The 21,777-nt window shown below is 34.6% G+C and overlaps 1 protein-coding gene across 14 annotated transcripts in view; it reads right to left on the bottom strand.

The window, feature by feature from the left end:
* Positions 1 to 380: 380 nt before the first annotated feature.
* Positions 381 to 21,777, bottom strand: part of dlg1 (MAGUK family member discs large 1) — a 1,569,679-nt gene continuing 1,548,282 nt past the window's right edge. For all 14 annotated transcript variants that reach the window (XM_072523856.1, XM_072523863.1, XM_072523859.1 and 11 more), the window contains 3 exons: positions 19,942 to 20,051; positions 5,566 to 5,657; positions 381 to 3,491 (listed from right to left, as the gene is read on the bottom strand). In XM_072523856.1, the coding sequence (XP_072379957.1) occupies positions 3,385 to 3,491; positions 5,566 to 5,657; positions 19,942 to 20,051 (309 nt within the window). In that variant the 3' untranslated portion in view covers positions 381 to 3,384. The remainder of the gene's footprint in view (positions 3,492 to 5,565; positions 5,658 to 19,941; positions 20,052 to 21,777) is intronic.

A 21,777-nucleotide genomic window follows, 5' to 3' on the forward strand; every position in this document is an offset into this window, starting at 1 on the left:
CATATTTGAAAAGGTACATGACCAAACGACGGTGGTCTATTACGACAATTTATACCTATTTAAAAATTAAAAGCATATACTTTTGTAAAATATTTAGATAAGTACATTTTTTTTGGATGCCTGAAAGGTACTGAAAAAACCAGATGTGTATATTATTTATTTATATGAGAAATAGCCTTTTGAGCATAAACCCAGTTCTGTGTCGGCCGTGTAACGCTGTTGGGGCCAACGTTGGCCCCCATGTGTGGAGCCGGCGTTAGTGTGGTGGGATATTAGCATACACTCGAGGAAGCACAGTTGTCACACTTACCTCAATGTATATTACATATGTCCAGCTGAAAGATTTACGTACTGTAGTGTGCATTCAATAAAACAAAAAGTTTTAGTAAAATTTCTTTTATTAACTGAAATAAGTTAGGTGACAACTTTTTCGAATAATAACAGATTCCTGTCAAATATACTACACAGAGATAAATTTGTGTATATACAATTATTTTCTTCTCTCATTATTCTCTCCTAATCGTCCATTTCTTTCATTATTTACTTATTTATTCATTTAAATTAATATATTCGCATCATCGAAAAAATGTAAATATACATACACTACAAAAAACATTGATAAAACTACCTATATGTCAGATAACAATCGAATATTATAAATGTTTCAAAATTTGACTATATTTTCATTTAGTATTCATAATTACTTTGATAAATATTACAATAATTGGACTATAGAAGATTTCAGGTCTATTTATCAGTATCATTTTATAAGAATTGCTTTTAATGGTACTTGTACCATATAACTAGAAATAACATTTGATTCAGATTAATGATGTGGTTTATTTCAATACTAAACTGATTAGTAAACTGTCAAAACTGATTTTTGCTTGAAAAAATCTATAGTCTAAAACAGCAGTGACCACGAACAATGATCATTACCATGTATTTCATAAACATCAGAACCGCTTATGGAGAACATGTAATACTTATGGTGTATCCACTATTTGCACGAAACTAAGACAGATCAAATAATATTGATAGTGTATTAAGTCAATATAGATGCCAAATAATGTGAATGCAACCACACTTGCGTGAAGGTGTGTGAGTATACGCAAGCTTTCAGTTGTTTATGTTCTAGAAGAATATGCAAATCACTTAAAAAGCAAAGTGACTCTCATAATTTGGAACATGACACCGACATATCCTTAAGAACGATAAAAGTATAGTATAACTTAACAACATTTGTTTGGTATATTACACATTGCAGCTCCTGATTGCTGTTTCTCAAAATATTACATATTTTGAGCACAATTTTAAAACAAGAGCGGACAAAAATATACAAGCGCTAATACTAGTAGAAGAAAACGTATTAGAAAATGAAGAAGCAGATGGCAGTGTATATTCCAAGGAAATTGAATGATAAATTTCAACGAGATGACAAGAACAAGTCAAAAGAGGGAAAATATAAATCAAAAATAAAAAAAATGCTGCTAGTGACATTTGCGGATTATCTGAATCGAATTTTAGTTCCTTCCATAGTTATGTTGTTAAAATTTCATGTTTGTGAAATTAGATATTGAAATGCAGTCAGTAAAAATACAGATGGTATATTACATGATAGTGCACGCGCTCTACTAGAAAAATTATGATGATTATTAAATACAAAAGTGATCATTTTTTTAATGTTACACTGCACAACACAATTGCAAAATTTTGGGGCTCGGAGAAGGTTATCCACATCTATACAAGCTTTAAATATGGAGTGATTGATTTGTATTACAGGGTAAATCAAAATAATGCAACTATAAGAGCAACAATTAGGTTATGTTAGGTTAGTTTGACGTATCCCACGTCAAACTGTCATTAGTCACTTAATAAACTTGAAAAATGAAATAATACAGTCTTAAATTAGTATTTCATATAATATCAAGAATACTAAACAGTTGATTACATTCTAAAGTTTCATATTTGATTTACTCTGTACGTGAGCTCAACCATATTGATTTATTTTTCTAACAAGATTATCTTAAATCTTAAACATCTACTTGTGTATTTGTCAATAACAAAACTCTAAAGAAAACAAGGTTCATATCAGCAATAACAGAAAAACATGAACACATTTTCACAAAATTTCTTTAAAATATTATTAAAAACGTAAAGTACTTAAATATTATAAATTGAACAAAAGTTCGTCTAATAAAATTTTAAAAGTTACTGTAAATATCAGTAATCGGGAAATTTCTATTGGTCTTGACCACGATTGGCCACCACAGCATAGGTTTGATGCTTTTTGTCTTATTTATCAGTTATAATGGTTCTCATGTCACATGGCACAAATGTCACTCATATGACCGAGAAGTTAACAGCTCATCCTAATGACACTCCCTGTGTACCACTACTAACTTTTCGCCAAATATGGACCAGAGTTGCCATGTCTAGGAATATCTTCGAATCTAGGAATTGTGAGATATAAGTTCCTAATTAGTAGCAAAAATTTCCAGAATACCGGTGTCAGTTGTTAAGAATTCCTCTCTCTTGCAACTACACAGGCTGATTAGGGTAGCTAGTAATCCACCACTGTTTTCACACGACACTTTGTAAATTCTACTGAGATAGTATTGGGCAGTGACTCAGTAACATCACATATTTGTAAAAATATGACATTTGAAACAACATCGGATGTGTCTGGGATATGAAATTATTTTTTCAAGATTAAATAATGTATGTTGCATGAAAATAAAGTACTTGCATCCAACACATACACTACAATGATTAAAATAAAAGTTCTTTTCAAATCTTCAACACAATATCAGATATTAATGAACAGAGAATGGGAGAGGACAGAAATAAAAATGATATGCTGTTTTTAAAGAACAATTACAGAAGGTACTGTTTAAAAAAAGGGATAACTAGAGCATCTAACCCGTTACTAAAACTAATTTACATTGTACATTTTTTGCTGATATCAACGCTTGTCAGTCTTCAAAGATAACAAACAAACGAGTAAAACTGAGCTGTTTCATTTCGCAAGCACGCAGGTTATAGGCATATTTTCCAAAACGTCCACAGTGTCTCTTCAATCATCAAACAACGATATACAGGGGGTGAGTCAAAATTGCGCAACTGATTTCCTTCATTTAGAAATAATATCACTTGAAATAATAACTAGGATTTATTATTCCTGATTAATTTCAAAAGAATGTTTTATGAATAAACACAAACACCTGAGTAAAATTTTGATCAAAAATCAGTGCACAATTTTGAAAACATTAAGCGATTATTCGCTACAGGGATTTTGGGGATCTTATATTAGTTTAAATAGTGGCGTCTTCAGTGCAGCCGTTGTGGACGAGCCGGAAGAGTCCATATAGGTGGGGCCAAAGGTCACAGTTTCTCCTTGGCTGGTACCCATATGTTTGGTCCTGATTGTTCCTTAATTACTTCTTTGACTTGGTTATAGATGTCTTCGGGAGTATCGCCTTGTACAACAGCTGTTGAACAGAAAATAAGTTAAATTATATTTATAATATATTTTTATATAAAAAAACGCTCGAACGCAATTACTCAAAATCAATTGCTCGAAAACGAATTGCTCGACATGAAAATTGCTCGAATAAAAAAATCTCCTTTCTTTCTTTCTCCCCTTACTTTTATTCTATCAAGGTGTCTGATTTGGGCTAACTATTTTAATTTCCATTCACCCACCTCTTCCATTCTTTTCTATTTCCTGTAATTATTTTCAATTCCTCGAGTGATTTTTGACTTTTCCCGCCTCTATTACTTGCTGTTCAAACATTGTAAGATCCAAGATAGGCGAATTACTTACTACAACAAATGACTAAGTAGAGAGATGGAAAGAGCATTTTCAGGAGATGCTAGGCACGCCCAGGGAAAATGCAGATGAAATTGTCGAAAACCCGCAGAATGTAGACTTGCGTACAGCTATCAAATCTCCGAGAAATAATAAGTCTCCGGGAATCGGTAACATTGCTGCCGAAATACTTAAAACTGATCCGCATCTAACTGCTGAACTTTTGCTCCCCATAATCCTAGAGGTGTGGGAAACAAACCGCATTCTAGCGGGTTGGAAAAGGGGTAACATTATTAAGCTTACAAAAAAGGGCAACCTCACACTGTGCAAAAATTGGAGAGGAATAACCTTGCTTACTGTAATAAATAAAATCTTCACGACCATCATACCTAAAAGATTAACAAACAAGATTGAATTTCGAGCTGGTCAAGCAGACTTTAGACCAGAATCCTCCTGCATAGACTACATTTATAATGTGAGGATAATATTAATAATCGGTTGAATGGAACTCACCCCTATACATGGTTTTTGTTGACTTCGAGCGTGCATTTGACAGCTTATCTCATGATGTTTTATGGAAAATTTTAGACTGAAGAAACACCCCGCATAAAATAATTTCCATTATAAAGTTACTGTACACTGAGGCAAAATGCAGCGTGACACACAATGGAATCAACAGCGACGAATTTGACATACTGACTGGAGTCAGACAGGGATGCGTGCTTTCTCCGTTTCTTTTTAATATAGCAGTAGAACATGTTCTCTCCAGACTAGACCCCGATACAAGAGGGATACAATGGACGTTAACCACAAGCCTAAGTGATCTGGAATACGCCGAAGATATCAGCCTGTTAGGACAAAGGTTCCAAGATGTGGCTGATCAATTGGAAACGCTTTCCACTGAAGCCAATAAAGTAGGTTTGAAAATCAATATTAGTAAAACCAAATTAATGAGAGTAAATGCAAGAAACAATACGCTATTTACTATCAACAACATGCAGATTGAAAATGTGGAAAACTTTACGTATCTTGGAAGTGTCATAACAGAAAGCGGAGGTAGAGAGGACGATATTCGTATGAGGATACGAAAAGCTCAACAAGCATTCAGCATGCTCAACCCTGTTTGGAGATCTGGCGAGTATATTACAAGGACAAAGATCCGCATATTCCAGTCAAATGTCATGTCTGTTCTACTCTATGGATGTGAAACCTGGAAAGTGACAAAAACCCTTACAGATAAACTGCAGGTCTTTATTAATAAATGTCTAAGACGAATTGTGCGTATTTTCTGGCCTAACATCATCAGAAACGAAGATCTAATACACCTGACCGAACAAAAAAAGGTAGAACATCAAATAAAGTCCAGAAAGTGGGGTTGGATTGGTCACACACACAGAAAAAATAATTCCAGTATTGCAAAGATAAGATTGCCCTAGAGTGGAATCCCCGAGGAAGAAGAAAAAGAGGTCGCCCAGTACAAAGATCCATCATGGACGAGATAAGAGGTCAAGGAAAGTCTTGGAATGAGGTAAAGGCATTAACGCAAAATAGAACCCAATGGTGCGTTTTCACTGAAACTCTATGCATATATTACTTGCTGGATCTATTTTTTTCTTGGTCTGCCTCTTTTCCTTTTTACGATGTTATTTGCTTTTACGATCTAATAGATAATTTGAAAAATATTGTAAAATAGAATTTTCACATATTTAAATCTGTTTTAAAGCGTTGTTAATAATGATAATAAAATAGTTTACCTGTGAAGTATTCGCCGAATTCTTGTTCCATCTTGATTGCCCGTTCAAAAGTCTTCTTGGCTTGCTCTTCTGTCATTCTTTTATTCATTTCCCTAAAAATATAAACTTGTAAATAACTACTGCTACAAGTGATACATAAAAATAAACAAAACACATTTTAATTGTCAAAAATAACATTTATATACCTATTACAGACAGTTTATATAATTGCCATAAACATTATTACTGTGTCTTCGCCTTTACAGACTATATAAATAAAGGAGAATGGTATTATCCAATTGTTAACTTTCTCTTTTGTTGTAGTATTTTTCTTCCAAAAATTGTTGGAGTTTCTACTCCCAACTTTCTATTTACTAAATATACTACCATAATCTTTCTGTTATTATCCAATTTTAACTTTCACTTATTTCGATTCTATTCCCCGTATTTAGACCCCATATCTACTCCATTCTATTCTATGCCACAGACATATAAACTATCTATGCCCTACCTCAAGTCGATGAAATAGATTTCTCAATACGCAACTCCGTTCTGTCATGTCAGTTTTCGCTTCAATAGAAAGAGGAACTTGTTTTTATATTATTTTTCATCTTCTTAAACTGATGTCTTAGTGCATAAATTAATTTATATATTAACTCTCTTCTCTGGGGTGAGTATAAATTTCATTTCATATTTTAGTTGGTCGTTTTTTTACCTTTATGTTATGTCTTTTTTAATTTCCTCTTTGTTTTATAAATAACCTAATCTCCAAGCCATGTTTTTTTTCAAACATTTAAATACGTAGGTATATGCATGTAGAATTTAATTATTCTTGCCATCAGCTATGTCCTTCAAAAAAATTGTTTTATCTATTACAAGAAAATCTTTAAAACGCATGCAGTCGCTAAAACAAGATTTCTCATTTTAGTTTTTTGGCATAAATAAAATTTTCTTGTTCTCACTTGTTGGGTGGAACGTTCTGAAGCCTCGTGATGCACGAAGCCATAAGTATCAATTTAAAATATGTCTAAAGCTATAGGCAGGATTTGCTTTATTTTTATTTAATATTAAAACATTTTATTTTCTTTAATGTGCAATAAATGTGATTTGTTAATATCCTGTTTAATTTGTCCCAGCCAAGCTCATATTTCAGCGTTGCATTTAAAGTAAGATGTTCTCACACGAAAACAATTGGCTCTCAAAGAAGGTTGGAGTTTTATTGTTACACGTTGACTCCCAACTTTCTGAGGTTACTTATATTGTAACACATTGGCTGTCCACCATTTCTGATGGATAGTTAATTGTTACAACAGCACCGAACTCTGTTAGGCCATTCATCGATTGTTGTACGGACGACATCTACAGGAAAATTGTCCATAGCTTTTACCAGCACCTGCTTCAATGACTCCAGATAATGGTGACTTCTTTACAATTACCATAAGTTGTAGTCGAGTGGATTAAGGTCTAAACTGGCTGACGACCAATGGTCACTACTAATAAAGTCGGGTAGATGATATTTAAACTACTGTTGAGTAGTTTTGGTCTGTTGGAATCATAATCATCATCCAGCCTTCTGCGTCCAAAGTTGAACGTAGACCTCCTCTAATTTATTCCAGTTTTGTCGGTCTTGAGCTTTCTGCAGCCAATTCCCAGCGATTCTTTTGACGTCATCTATCCATCGTGTAGATTGTCTACCTCTACTTCTTCTGCCAGTTCGTGGTTTCCACACATGGTTTGAGTCCACCGCCCGTCATCCATTCTGGCCACATGGCCCGCCCAGTTCCACTACAGCCATGCTATAAGCTCTATGACATCTTTTATTTCTTCGTTTTTAACTCTGCCTCTAAGAGTCAGTCCAAGTAACGAGCGTTCTATTTGTCTTTGGGCTACTCAAGTTTGGTTGCTGTAGCCTGGGCTAAGAAAAGTGTTTCGGCGCCGTACGTCATGACTGGAAGCACACATGGTCGAACGTCTTCTTTTTCAAATAATTTGGCATGTCGCACTTGAGGATGTCTGATAGGAGTTCCATATGCGGCCCATGCTAAATTGATTCTGCTTTTTAGTTCAGCAGTTTGGTTGTCCCTAGCAATTTGGATTTCATGACCTAAGTATTTATACTTATAAACTAATCCTATTTCGTTGCAGTCGACTTTTGGATTTTCGCTTGGTACCAGATTTGTCATTCTTTGTGTCTTTCAAAAATTTATGTTCAAACCAACTTTATTACAGGCGGCATCTAACTCAGTAAGCATAGTTCCAATCTCTTTTAAGTTTTCTGTCATCAGAACAATGTTGTCCGCAAATCGTAGGTGGGAGAGATTCCTTTGATTGATTCCTTTGGCATCCCACTCCAATTTTTTGAAAGCATGTTCCAGAACTACCGTAAAGAGTTTGCGAGATAACGTGTCTCCTTGTGTAGTTTATCCTGTTGGAATATCCATCCATGGTCTTTTTGGAATATATTGTGGTTTACCAAACATTTGTCAAAATGTCCCGCTTATAATTTCCCGCCTCTCTTTTAACGCCCTTTTTACAAAAATGTAAAGAACTGACGCCGTCATAGGACACTTAACGTTATAGCCCACCAAACCATCACTGGGGGAAAATAATGACCTCGTTCGATACTTGGCACTAGTTCGCGGGCTTCCTTGTGATCTCCGATCGTGAGTAAACTTCATCGTTTTGTTTATTTCAAGTTCCCTTCACAGTATTTTTTTGCATATGTAAAGAGTTTCTTTGTATTACTCTTTCCATAAGACAACAGCTGTCATGTTTTTTTTCCTTTTTTGTTTTATTGCATTAAAAAAAAACATTCGCAACTGGAACGAGTTAAACACACAGACGCTTTAAACCGTCATGTCTATACTCAAGTACCTGCTACGGTAGTCTACACCCGTACTACCCAGGTACCTTTGGTAAACTTCGTTTATACGTTCCGAAAATAACAGACGCTTGGCATTTTTGTTTGTTTGCTTTTAGTGTTCATTTAACTGTGCTTACAAGTAATAATATTTTTATGACTACATGCGTGTTTTATGTTGTAATAATGGCAAGAAGAGAAGTGAGTGCTAGCGAATTTAAAAGGTAAGTTATTACGGTTTATTTTTACAATGTTTTATATCTAGATCATTCAATTTTAGAATGACGTATGAAAAGCAACAGAAGTACTTGCAACAATTTATAGGCGACATAGATGAGTAAGTAGACAAAAATATCAAAAACCAGCAATCAGATGAGGAGTAGGATCCGCAAAGCAAACCAGATGGAGATGAAGCTTCTGACGTAGACGGCGTTTTTACTGATATCAATAATAAGATTGAAATCGATACCGACGACAACGATAGTAGTGATGAAGATGTTGATGAATTTCAAGGAAGTTCTTCCCAAAGTGATGTTCTGGTTGCAAAAGATAAAACGATTTGGCAACGAAAAGCGTTTACTGCAAGTCGAATACTAAAACTTAACCTTTGCGTGAAAAGACGGACCCAGTACGTTCTACTAAAACTCTTTCTATTAGAGATACATTCAAATGTGTTTTTAGTGACGTAATGTGTGACATAATTATACGCGTATATCGAAAAGCTAATGGCGTTTGTGAAAAGTATACTGCTGAAAACCCCGACAAACCTGGAAAAGTTTGGAAGTCACTCACAACAGAAGAATTTGATGCATACTTATACAGCAGGAGTACGGCATTTGAATTCAGAACACGCAAGTATAAATCGCTTTTGGAGCATCAGCAGAGTCCTACGGTTTGACAATGACAAAACGCGAGCAGAACGTTTGCAAAATGATAAAGCTGCAGCTATCACAGATAATTTCCATCTTCTCAATGATAATTTACGTCGTAACTATGTACCGTTGGATTGTCTTACTGTGAATGAATAGTTATTGCCTTTTAGAGATAGGACACGTTTCACGCAATACATGCCAGCCAGACCTGCCAAGTATGGCATCATAATTCGTATCCACTGGACAAATTTATACCTGAAAAAATTCAACTAGACGTGGAACTAATCAAGATGAACGCGTATTAAAAGATTTGTGTTACCGATATAAAAAGTCTGGACGAAACATAACAATGGATAATTTTTTCACAACTCTTCCACTAGCCCGTCTCCTGTTGTCTTGGAATTTATCATTAGTTGGTACTTTGAAAAGAAACAAACCGTATATTCCACAAGAAATGGTGCCTTCGCCAGAGCGTAAGCCTGAATCGTTATTACACGGATTCAGTGCAGATCGTGTTACCATTTGTTCCTATGTGCCAAAAAAAAGCGTTATCTTGCTGTCAACAATACATGATCACGATAATGCAAGAAGCTCAAAAAATAAACCTGAAATAATTAAGTTCTATAATAAAACTAAAGGAGGCGTAGACAACATAGACAAAATGATTCCACTAAACGCAGAACTTTACGTTGGCCAGTAGCCTTCTTTTACAATATCCTAGACGTAGCTTGCGTAGCAACCTATATAATTTATACAGGGAATAATCCTCAGAGTTCTACTGAAACTAGTAAGCGTAGAATTTTTCTACAAGACAGGGAAACAATAAGTGATGCCTGCAGTTTCTGTTAGATCTAAAGTACCAAATGTATATCGAAATTTTTCATCAAGGTCAGGAATTGAGTGTATCTTAGGAAAACCTCTACCTACAGATTCAAGTAATACAGCAGAGTCATTACTTCTTCGAGATTCCACTGGACGCCACAAAATTGTTGGAAACTGCTACATTTGTATGTCTTTAGCGAAAAAGCGGCTAAGAAAGACACGAACATCATGTAATGTTTGTAATCGTCCACTATGTAACGAACACTCAGTAAATATAAGTAAGGGCGGACAATGTGTTTGAAATGCAACTTTTATTTATGTTTCTATATCACTTTTATTATAAAAAAAACTAGACACGGCTTCATGATTTACTAAACATTAGTGTTACCCAGGTGCCACGGGTGTGGACGTAATGGTGTAAAAACTTTGAGGTATTTTTAATATATTATAAGCATTTTTTTCTTTGATTTTTATTATAAATCTCTTCGTTCTAAATGATTTTAGGAAAGACTAGAAGCTGGAATTAAAATATTTATACTATCGTCAATGATTTACATAAAACAATTACCAAGAATACACAGGTACATGCGTAAAGACACAAAGGTTAAGAAAAGCAGAAGATAGAGACGAATTTACAATGGTTATAACCAACCTTCATTAGTGGTGTAGGCACTAATGAAGGTAGCTCGAAGAGGAAAAAGTCATTTAAATATTCAATGCATATTTTTTAACAAACAGTTGTTATATATGTATGTATATAGTCTGACGTTCTTTAAAGCGTACATAAACTGTGTAAGCGCCAATAAAGAGAAGACTACTCTAGAATTTATGTTTTAATATTTATACCATCAAAATATTTTATCATTCTTTGCATTAAATAAAAAGTTTTAAACTACAATACACAACTATAATTTTAGATTTATGACAACAGTGCATATTGTTATAAAAGTAATAAATTCATTTCAGTTCCTGATTTATTTAATAAAAACAATGTGTTTCCGTTTTATGTTTGAAATATATAACGATTCAGTATATTTGCCTGTTTTATTCTACGGATTTTGGTAATTTAATTAAACTCGATTTATCGTTTTATTTTTATTTTATTAAGGTTAGAACAATTAAAATTATATTGCCAAAAAATTATTTTATATGTATGAATATACTTTATTATATATTTATGGATAAACTTTTATTTGAGGAAATATAGACTGGATGATTAAATATACAGTAAATTTTTTTATTTATCTAATGTTTACTATATAATAGGATCGATCTTCTTCTTCCTATGCCGTCCCCATTACCGGAGGTTGGCGACCACATTTTTAAAAGCTTCTCTGTCTTTTGCAACGTGGAATAATTCGTCTACAGTCATGTTTGTCCAGTCTCGAATATTTCGCAGCCATGACTTCCTCTTTCTACCTATTCCCTTTTTGCCATCGACTCTACCCTGCATGATGACCTGCAGAAGACTATATTTATTATTTCTTAGTATGTGTCCAAGGTATGCAGTCTTGCGTACTTTTATCGTTCTCAACAATTTTTTGTCTCGACCCATCCTTCTCTGCACTTCCTCATTGGTGACCCTGGTAGTCCATGGGATTCTCAACATTCTCCGGTATATCCAAAGTTCAAAGGCTTCAATCTTTTTAACTATTTGCGCTTTTAGTGTCCATGTTTCTACCCCGTACAATAGTTGCGACCAGACGTAACATTCAACAAACCTCAGTCTCAGCGCAATATTCAGATTTTTGTCACAGAACAATTGTTTAAATTTTAAGAACGCTGCCCTTGTCATTTCTATTCGTACCCGGATCTCTTGGTCTGGATCTAATATTCTGTGTTGATGTAAGCTCCCAGATATTTATATTTTGTCACTCTCTCTATTTGCTGTCCACCAAGAGTTAGTTGTTCATTAATTATTGGACTCCTTGATACTATCATAAATTTGGTCTTATCTGTGTTGATGTCAAGTCCCATTTGAATGCATTCACTATTTGTAGGATCTATAGAACATTAAAACTATAAGCATGTGTCATAACAGTAGGGTTGATATGATCCAGTGGCTCGCTCTCCATACGTATTATGTGTATGTGAGCTAATAATTAGGGACAAAAACTTTTGATAGCTCATCACAAGATGAGTTTCAAGGAATACCAGTAATAACCAGCAGTGAGAGAAACAACAATGTGGAATAAAAACATCCCGATGAGATAGGATAGTTATGGAAGATTTAATATAATTTTAAACGACTCATACGACAAACAGGCTGGCGATAACAAAATATCGCGTTAAGGAGATTTGTCAAAAATAATTTATGGAACCCAAAATTAACGGGCCCTGACCTCCCACAGCATCCGCCTTCAAGCATCCCGTTCCTCGACTGCTCTCCTCCAGATATTGACCCTCAATATTCCTCAAGCATCGGTTCTCACTTCGTATATCCACCTCTTCCTTGGTCTTTCTACTGGTCGACGCCCCACCATAGGTCTACTAAGAATTCTACTAGGTGTTCTGTTTTTATCTATTCTTATTATATATAAGATGAGCCGAATAGCGCAATCTTTGTACTTTTGCATAATTTGCTATAGAGGGTTCTTTGAAATATTGATATAACTCGTGGTTGAACCTTATTCTTCATATACCATTGTCGCAAATTGGCCCCAATATACTTCTCAATATCTTTCTTTCAAAAGCACTAATAGGGTTCATTATTTTTTCTGGGCTAATGGTCGTACGACGGTTATATATATTTTGAAATTTACTATGTCTTTGGATTATGCTTGACAGCCTTATCCTTTCCTCCTCCTCGTTACGATTCTTAGCTATCTGTACTCCCAGGTAGTTCAGCTCTTTTACAACTTAAATATTTGAGTTGTCGATTTTGTTAAATTTGTAAGGTTCGTTATTTCCTTGTTTGTATTAGGGCTTTAGTTTTATTTACGTTGAAGGCTTGAACTTTGTTCTAAAGCTGTTTTCTTGTGACATCTTAATGTAATTACTATTTTTATTGGGAATAGGCCACAATTTAAGTTTTAAATAAAAGAGTTGCGTTCCTCGAACGACTTTATTGTAAAATAGTTCATTCGATTACATAAAATCAACTTTGACTTGAGAATATCCGTCAGAAAAATCATAGCATGTGATTCGTCTTTAAAAAGATAACCACATGCAACGATCGCAGTAAATTTCTGCTGTTAGTGATTCCATAGTAAATCATGAAGAAAAAAAAAGGTATTTACATATTTGAGATCTATTAAATTCTCTATTTTTAATATAAGATTGATGTTCACCTATTCTAACACTTTATGGTCTTGATGTTTCTCCTAAATAAAAATGATCGCATTCACAAGGTATTTTATAAATACAATTCTTTGTTCTTTCTTGTTCACTGTTAGGTTTAGTTTTAAATAAAATAGATCTCAATGTGTTTATTGTTTTGAATGTTGTTGAAATGTTGAATTTATTTCCTATCGTTTTAAGTTTTTCTGATAATACTGTTATGTATGGTATTGTTATTTTCCTCGTATTATTCCTTGTGTATGCTGTCGGATCTCGTTCTAAGTTGTTCTGTTCCATTCGGTCGATTGTTGAAAATTCCTTATTTATAATTTTTTTAATAAAACAGATGTTAACAAATGTTTTTCCTCTAAGAATGAATTTTCGTTAGAACAAGTAATTTTAGCTCTATCGGATAAGGATTTAATGATTTGCTTTTTAATATTGAATGTAGGTTCCATGGACCAGTATCTTCTTTTTCCCTCTTAGTTTGCTTGTATATACCTTCCATTTTTCTTTCCATAAATTGAGGGTCATTGATTTTAATAGTTGCTTTATATCTAAGGCTGGAATTTATTGTTCTGTCAATGAAAGTAATTGCGCAGCTGTGTAAGCCCAGTCATCCGTGTTTTTATTTCCCTCGATTCTAGAGTGAGAGGGAACCCATAGAAAAACTATTTTTGATTCTGTTTGACGTAGATTGTGTAATATTTCTTTGATATGGCTATAGTGTTGTTCGTGAAGGTTTGCTGTATGAGTCTCGGTGAATTAAGTTAGTCAGATATTATTAAAGAGTGTTTGGTTTGTGCTCTGGAAATATATTTTAACGCTTGTAATATAGCATAAAGTTCTCCATTTAACACACTGTATGAAGTGGGAAGCTTAAATGAATCAGTGAAGATGTGGGTGTAATTTTTGTAATTCGCGACTATTTGTTTATAATTTTGATATACACTCGCGATCATAAAATCCGGGTCACCTCGAAAATTTCAAGTTTATTGAATATTTTTGCATCTGGTGCAGTAATAACCTTTTTTTTAGGCTAATGTACTTTTTATTTGTCATCAATGTTTGTTTTGAAAGAAAAAAACCGGTTTTTTTATTGTTTTTATTGAAAAAGCTGTAAACAAACCAAATTGTTGATAAAACAGACATACGAAAAAAAAAAAATGAAAAATATAGAACGTGGTAAAACAGTGGAATTTCAATGACTAATATCGTGTATTGCCTCCCCTTGCTCTAATAACCTCTTGCAGACGACGGGGCATACTCTCAATTTTTCTCCGGATTACATGTTGTGGTATGTTATTCCACTCTCTCACTAACAGATCCTTAAGATCCCGTGCGTTGTTAGGAGGTGGTGTATGGGTTTGGATACGTTTTTTCAAATCGTCCCAGAGATGTTCGATGGGATTCAGGTCTGGAGACCTAGCTGGCCAGGGTAACCTCGTAATTCCAACCTCGTCTAAGTACTGCATACTGATCCTGGCAACGTGCGGTCGCGCGTTGTCCTGCATAAAAATGGCGTCTTCTCCAAGCCCTGTCACGGTGGGCATAACATGTTCTTCCAGAATCTCCGTAATGTACCTTCGTGCAGTTAGGGACCCATTTTCGATGCAGGGTAATTCTGTGCGAAAGTCGGAAGATACACCTCCCCAAACCATGACCAAGCCTTCACCAAATGGCATTCTTGGAGCAATGCAAGCTTGTGAAAATCGTTCACCGGTTTTCCTCCAAACTCTTACACGTCCATCGGATCCAGTTAGGCAGAAACGGGATTCATCTGAGAATAACACTTTGCTCCAATCATTAATTCCCCAATGCGCGTATTGTCCAGCAATAGCTAGTCTTGCAACTCGATGCGCCCGGCGAAGTGGCGGTCCTGTAGCCATTACCCGAGAAGATGGTCCAGAAGAACGAAGTCTTCTCCTGACTGTTGCAACGCTAAAATTGCAATTTCGTACTTCCTGTAGACGATTTCGATGCATAACCATAGTTGAGGTCCGGTTTCGTAAAGCCTGAAACATAAGGAAACAGTCATCTCGTGCCGTGGTCGTTCTTCTTCGTCCAGATCCAGGTCGTTTGGTTAGCAAACCCGTCTCCTGAAAGCGTTGAAGCACTCGTTGAACCGTAGAAAGGCTTACGCCAACAGTTCTTGCGACTTGCCGTTGAGTATGACCGTCTTTCACAAGCGCAACAATGGGTGCCGTTTCAACAACAGTCAAAGGCATTTTTGGCAAAAAATAGACAATAATAAACACTAATAATGGCACTAATACACACTAATGGTGGCAATAATGGGGTTTGTTTGTTGCTTTTGAACAGAAAGTCGAATCACAAATGAGACATTTAAAACAAGCGGCAGTTACAGGTACCCTTCATTTTGGCAAGTGTATAGTTTTCCGCGAAATCGACATTATTGGAATTATTTGTTACAAAGGAAACCACTAAGGCGACAACAATTCTCAGAAACATGCATTAGTTTGTATTTGTGTTATTATCATTTACGATAAAGCTCGTTAAAAATGAAATAACGGTGATTTTCAAGGTGACCCGGATTTTATGATCGCGAGTGTATAAGATGTGGATTGGTATCATATTTATTATATTGTAATTGGGTTTTTACATTGGTGTGGGGTTTTGATAATCTACGGAGTAATACTGTGTCCATTCATTAAACATGTTCTGGGAAAATTTTGGAGATTTAACGTTGATATGTAGCGGTGAAATCTAATATAAAAAGGTGGTGAGAGGTGCTATTTTGAAAAGTTGATTTGAAACAATTGCAAAAAGTGTTTTTGTGAGCAGGAATTGATGGAAACGATGCTACTCTTGAGGTTTATGATAAACTGAGAATTTTTCGTCAGAAAGATAGTGATGGTTCGCCCAGTTTGCAGTATAGGCTTTCTACAGAAAGACATTATAATATTGAAGGGTGAGCAGATGTATATATGCAACACATCCGTAATCAATTTTCGAACGAATAAGACTTCTGTATACTTTTAGTAGCATTAGACTATCAGATCCTCAAGACTTATTTGCTAAGCATCTTAATAAATTTAAGCCCTTTTGGCATGAAAAAGTTAGACTTTCGATATGATTTTTCCATGATAGACGTTTGTCAAATATCTTACCCACAAAATTTATATAAGACGTACCTATAGTTTAATAATTACTATTGATTAGGTTTAAAAAGAAAGATAGAAGCAACTGAAATTTATGCAAGTAGGCGAACACGGAGGATTTCGAGGAGAAACTCAGAAATGAAGAAATTTGCCTGAGCGTGGGAATAGAGGGCACAATAATGGACGACGTACAATGAAAGCAGAACATATAGTACGGACATGTATAACGAATAGAAAAAACTATAGGTAAAAGAGAGTTAAGCGGAAAAAAATATGGACAAATGGAGTGTGAAAAGTCATTTATTCTAAACGAAATTTAATTTTCAGAAAAAACAATGAAACAATCGAAAACTGATTACGTTACCTAGAGAATTGTGTTTATATACAATACTAAATAAAAACTGTTCATTAGAAGCAGTAAAAATATTACTAACACTGGGTAGCCGATGTGAAGCAATAGATCTTACACTAACAAGTCGCAAAGAAACTGATATTTAGTGAGTTTCAAGAGAAATTGAATTTTTACGTATCATTTTTATATTGCCAGTATAATACAAACTTTAATATATTATGACTTATTTTCTCTCGTAGGTTCTAATATTATTCGACGATATAGATATTTAAAAATAGCAAAAATCGGAACTAAAAATATAGTGTTCCTATACAGGGTGAGTCATGAGGAACTTTACATACTTCTACCATATGTAGAGTCCCTCAGGGAGCATATCATGTGGCCACTAAAAAATGTCAACTCCTCTTCTTTATTAATTAACAGGGTGATTTGTGTAATTGACCATTTATTTCATTTTACTGTACTGTTTATACGGCTCATTTGATTTTTTAAATTTTTGCATGATACAGTACACTACTATCAAGCATTCGACTGGTATTAGCTAAACTAAAAAATTCCAGGACTGGCGTTGGAAAAATTTGTTTAGGGATTCGTATTAAATATTACACCCTGTATAATTTTTTTTTAAAATGCAATAAGTGATTTTCAAACTACATAAATAGCCAATGAAAACGACATATGCGACAATGTTGTCGCACTTTTATTAAATTTTTAGTGAACGATCAAATCTTACCAAAAATAGAACAACCATAATGAAGTATCAAATTATAAGGTATTAATTTAAACAAATGTTATAAATTTCAAACATTTTAATTAAAATGAGTTCCTACAACATAACCTAATACGTAGAAAATTAACATCTTTACTGTCACTTTGTATTATCTCTACGATAGAATCAATTGTTTTTCAATTTTAAATTTTTACTCATAGATCGTATTGGGGCATTATTTTCGATAAATAATAAATTAAATTGATTAAAAAGTCAAACCTCTTGTATGTGTTAGTTTTTGTTGATTGTAAATAATTAAAATTTTATGTCAAATAATAATACATTGCATCAACTGTACTAAATAAAAATAAATCTAAAAAAGTTTAAAATGAAGGTTGGCCTTGACCGTTTGACGTTTCTTGATATTTTATACCCATTGTCATTATTGTCATTATCAATTGTTATTTATGTGTACAAGAATACATATTTCTTCTGTCATATCTACGTTAAGTACATTGTGTTAGTTATGGTAGAGCTTTTGTTACTTTCGTTCAAAATGCCACATCAGTTTTCGACCACAGAATATGCAGACATAATATTTGTTTATGGATTCTGTAATGGGAATGGTAGGGCTGCTAGTAGAGAATATCGCAGGAGATTTCCTAATCGTCGAACTCCCAGTCATCCAACATTTGGGTCAGTTTTTAATTATTTGCGAGAAGAAAATGGCACTTTTCCTAGTGGAACAAGAGAGCGACATGTAGATGAAGCGCAGGAAGATGACATTATGGACGCCGTTACTATGAACCCTACAATAAGCACTAGACAAGTAAGTCGAGAACTCAATGTTACTCAATCAAAAGTAAGTAGAGTCTTACAAAAAAATAATCTATACCCATATCACATTCAAATGGTTCAGCGACTACATGCTGGAGATGAGATCGAAAGGTTGGAATTTTGTAGATGGATTAACAATAATCGACCAACGCTATACAGGACACTATTTACAGATGAAGCCCAATTTACCAGAGACGGGATAAATAATTCACGAAATTCACATGTGTGGGCAGAAGAAAATCCCCATGCTATTCGAGAACGTCGTTCTCAGTTAAGGTTTTCGGTTAACGTGTGGATTGGTGTCATAAATAACCAATTAGTAGGTCCTCACTTTTTTGATGGTCCTTTAACAGGGCAGGTCTATTTGAACTTTCTACAAAATATTTTGCCGAATTTGCTTGCCAACGCGAACGTTGCTATCCGAGGGATGTATTTTCAGCATGATGGGGCACCCCCACACTTTTTACTGGCAGTGAGACAACATCTCAATAATGTTTATAGCAACAGGTGAGTAGGACGTGCAGGTCCTATTTCGTGGCCTTCAAGATCCCCTGATTTCAATCCCGTTGATTACCATATTTGGGGACGATTGAAGCAACTAGTTTACGCAGTGAATATTAATAACCGACAACAATTAATTGATAGAATTATACATTGTTGTAATACTATTAGAAACGATCCCCAGAGTATCCGTAATTCAATACGTCAATTAACAATTCGGCAACAAAAATGTGTACAGGGGTTCCATTTCGAAAATCTATTTTGAATTATTTTTATTTTGTTACCATTATTGTATCTTTTCCAGTTCTAATTTATGGGTTTATCATAACTATGTACATATTTTTCGTTTTTTTTTTTAAATTGTTCTTCGTTATTGTTAGTAGTTACTGTTTTTTGTTGTGCAGTGACTCAGTTTATCATTTCAATTAAAATGTTTATATATAAATCAATAAAAGCGAAATTTATAACATTTGTTTAAATTAATTACCTTATAATTTGATACTTCATTATGGTTGTTCTATTTTTGGCAAGATTTGATCGTTCACTAAAAATTAAATAAAAGTGCGACAACATTGTGGCATATGTTGTTTTCATTGGCTATTTATGTAGTTTGAAAATCACTTATTGCATTTAAAAAAAATTATACAGGGTGTAATATTTAATACGAATCCCTAAATAAATTTTTCCAAAGCCAGTCCTGGAATTTTTTAGTTTAGCTAATACCAGTCGAATGCTTGATAGTAGTGTACTGTATCATGCAAAAATTAAAAAAATCAAATGAGCCGTATAAACACTACAGTAAAATGAAATAAATGGTCAATTACACAAATCACCCTGTTAATTAATAAAGAAGAGGAGTTGACATTTTTTAGTGGCCACATGATATGCTCCCTGAGGGACTCTACATATGGTAGAAGTATGTAAAGTTCCTTATGACTCACCCTGTATATTTAAAAAGAAAACGTATTAGACAAGAGAGTAAATATTTTAAGAAACGTGTTTTATTCTTAAAATATTTTAATAATAATTCAGAAATTACTTACATTATGGATTCGACAGATTTTGGCTTGACGAAAACAGCGATGGGATACAACTGCGCTACTTGCAGCCTCTTTATTGCATTACCGCTAACGTCCAAGATACAATGTTTACCCTAAAAACAAAATGTGAAGTAGTAAGTAAGAAATACGTTCTACAAAATAAACAGTAAACTATTTTTTAAAAGATGTTATTTTCTGTCCACGATTTTGTATTACTCCACGTATACATAGATAAGCATTATAGTAATCACTGTTTCTCTGTGTATCATCATCATCATTCTGGCTTTACAACCCTGCGTGAGTGCTAGCCTCCTCAAGAATTTCTCTCCAGTCGTCCCTATCCATCGCCTTCCTCAGCCAAGCACGTATTCCCATATTTCGCATGTGTTCATCGATGTTATCAAGGAACCTTGTTCTGGTTCTTTCTTTTTTTGTCTGACCAATGGGTCTATCAAGAAGCGTTTTTCTAGCAGGGTGATTTTGTTTCATCCGCATTACATGCCCCATCCACCTCAGACGTCCTATCTTAATATGTTTTACGATATCTGGTTCCTGGTACATTCTATACAGTTCCAAATTGTATCGTCTTCTCCACACTCCATGTCATTCACTGCTCCATAGATTCGCCTTAGTACTTTTCTTTCGAAACATCATGTTTTCATCACTTTTTGTTAGAATCCAAGTCTCTGACCCACATGTTAGGACTGGGCGTATTATTGTTTTGAACAGTTTTATTTTTGTATTTCTCGATATAATTTGTGAATTTTTTTCAGGTAATTTTTGGTTGGAATAACCTGTTCCTGAATGGTGAGCAAGGAACCTTCTGTTTCAGGAAAAATCTTTCCTAATGTAAACCAATAGTTCAAACCGTCTGGCCGACATAGTTTTCGCTGACTTCACTGGGATGTCGCTCATGTAGAGGTTTACCCATCCAAGTGCGCATTTTTTCCTTCTTAGAAAGATAGTTTATGCGCAATTCTGGTTCTCTCAATTTAAGCGGTGTTGTGTCATCTACAGCGCAAATTGTTTTTATAATTGCTCTCTTACATATATTCTTAAGTCCATTTGCTCCTAAATACCGTGGTAATATCGTTCTTTCAACTGCACTACGAGAATGATGTTTTTGTGCTTTCGTGGGGTGTGTTCGTACTCTTCGCTGAAGATTTTTCATATCCGTTTAGGTTCACTTAGTAATACTATATGAATAGCTAAGCGTGGAACATGCGTAGGTGTTAAGTGCCTTAAATTTTTTTTACTGTTGCTTGGTAACGTGGAAACGTACACTGGTGTGAACGTTTCATTTGCTTATGGTCAATTTTCCGCGCTTGCTTTATTCCAAAATAGTCCGTTTAGTATCTCCTGGTTTATGCTGGATCTAAGATAGGTTTTCACATATCTTGGATTTGAGAATGATCGTTCCGCGGTAAAAGTCGTCACAATTTGAAATTGATTTATATTATCTTATCTTGATAAAAGACGCACTGAATCCCAATCCGTTCTCGCTGTCCCGAGATTCAAGTCTCTTTACGGACTGTTGGTGTTGAGATTACGAAAATGGAAGTACCCTGCCTGCCCAGGCAAAATATCTGGGATGGGGGTAGTGTAGCAATACCGTTAGTTTCGCTATACCCAAACCGAATTACAATTATTGTTCATTGTTTAAAATGTGGAAAACATTGTTTTATTAATTAATATGTAATTACATAAAATGATAATTTAGATAGCAGTGATGTTCATTTTCTAAAGTCGGCACAATTATAAAACTGTATACAATAGGGGGGTCTAAAACCCCATAGACCCCCTCTGTATCCGCGCCTGTTTGTACTTCCAGCTCTATTC

Source organism: Diabrotica undecimpunctata, chromosome 2 (genome assembly GCF_040954645.1).
Source record: "Diabrotica undecimpunctata isolate CICGRU chromosome 2, icDiaUnde3, whole genome shotgun sequence".
Lineage (NCBI taxonomy): Eukaryota > Metazoa > Arthropoda > Insecta > Coleoptera > Chrysomelidae > Diabrotica > Diabrotica undecimpunctata.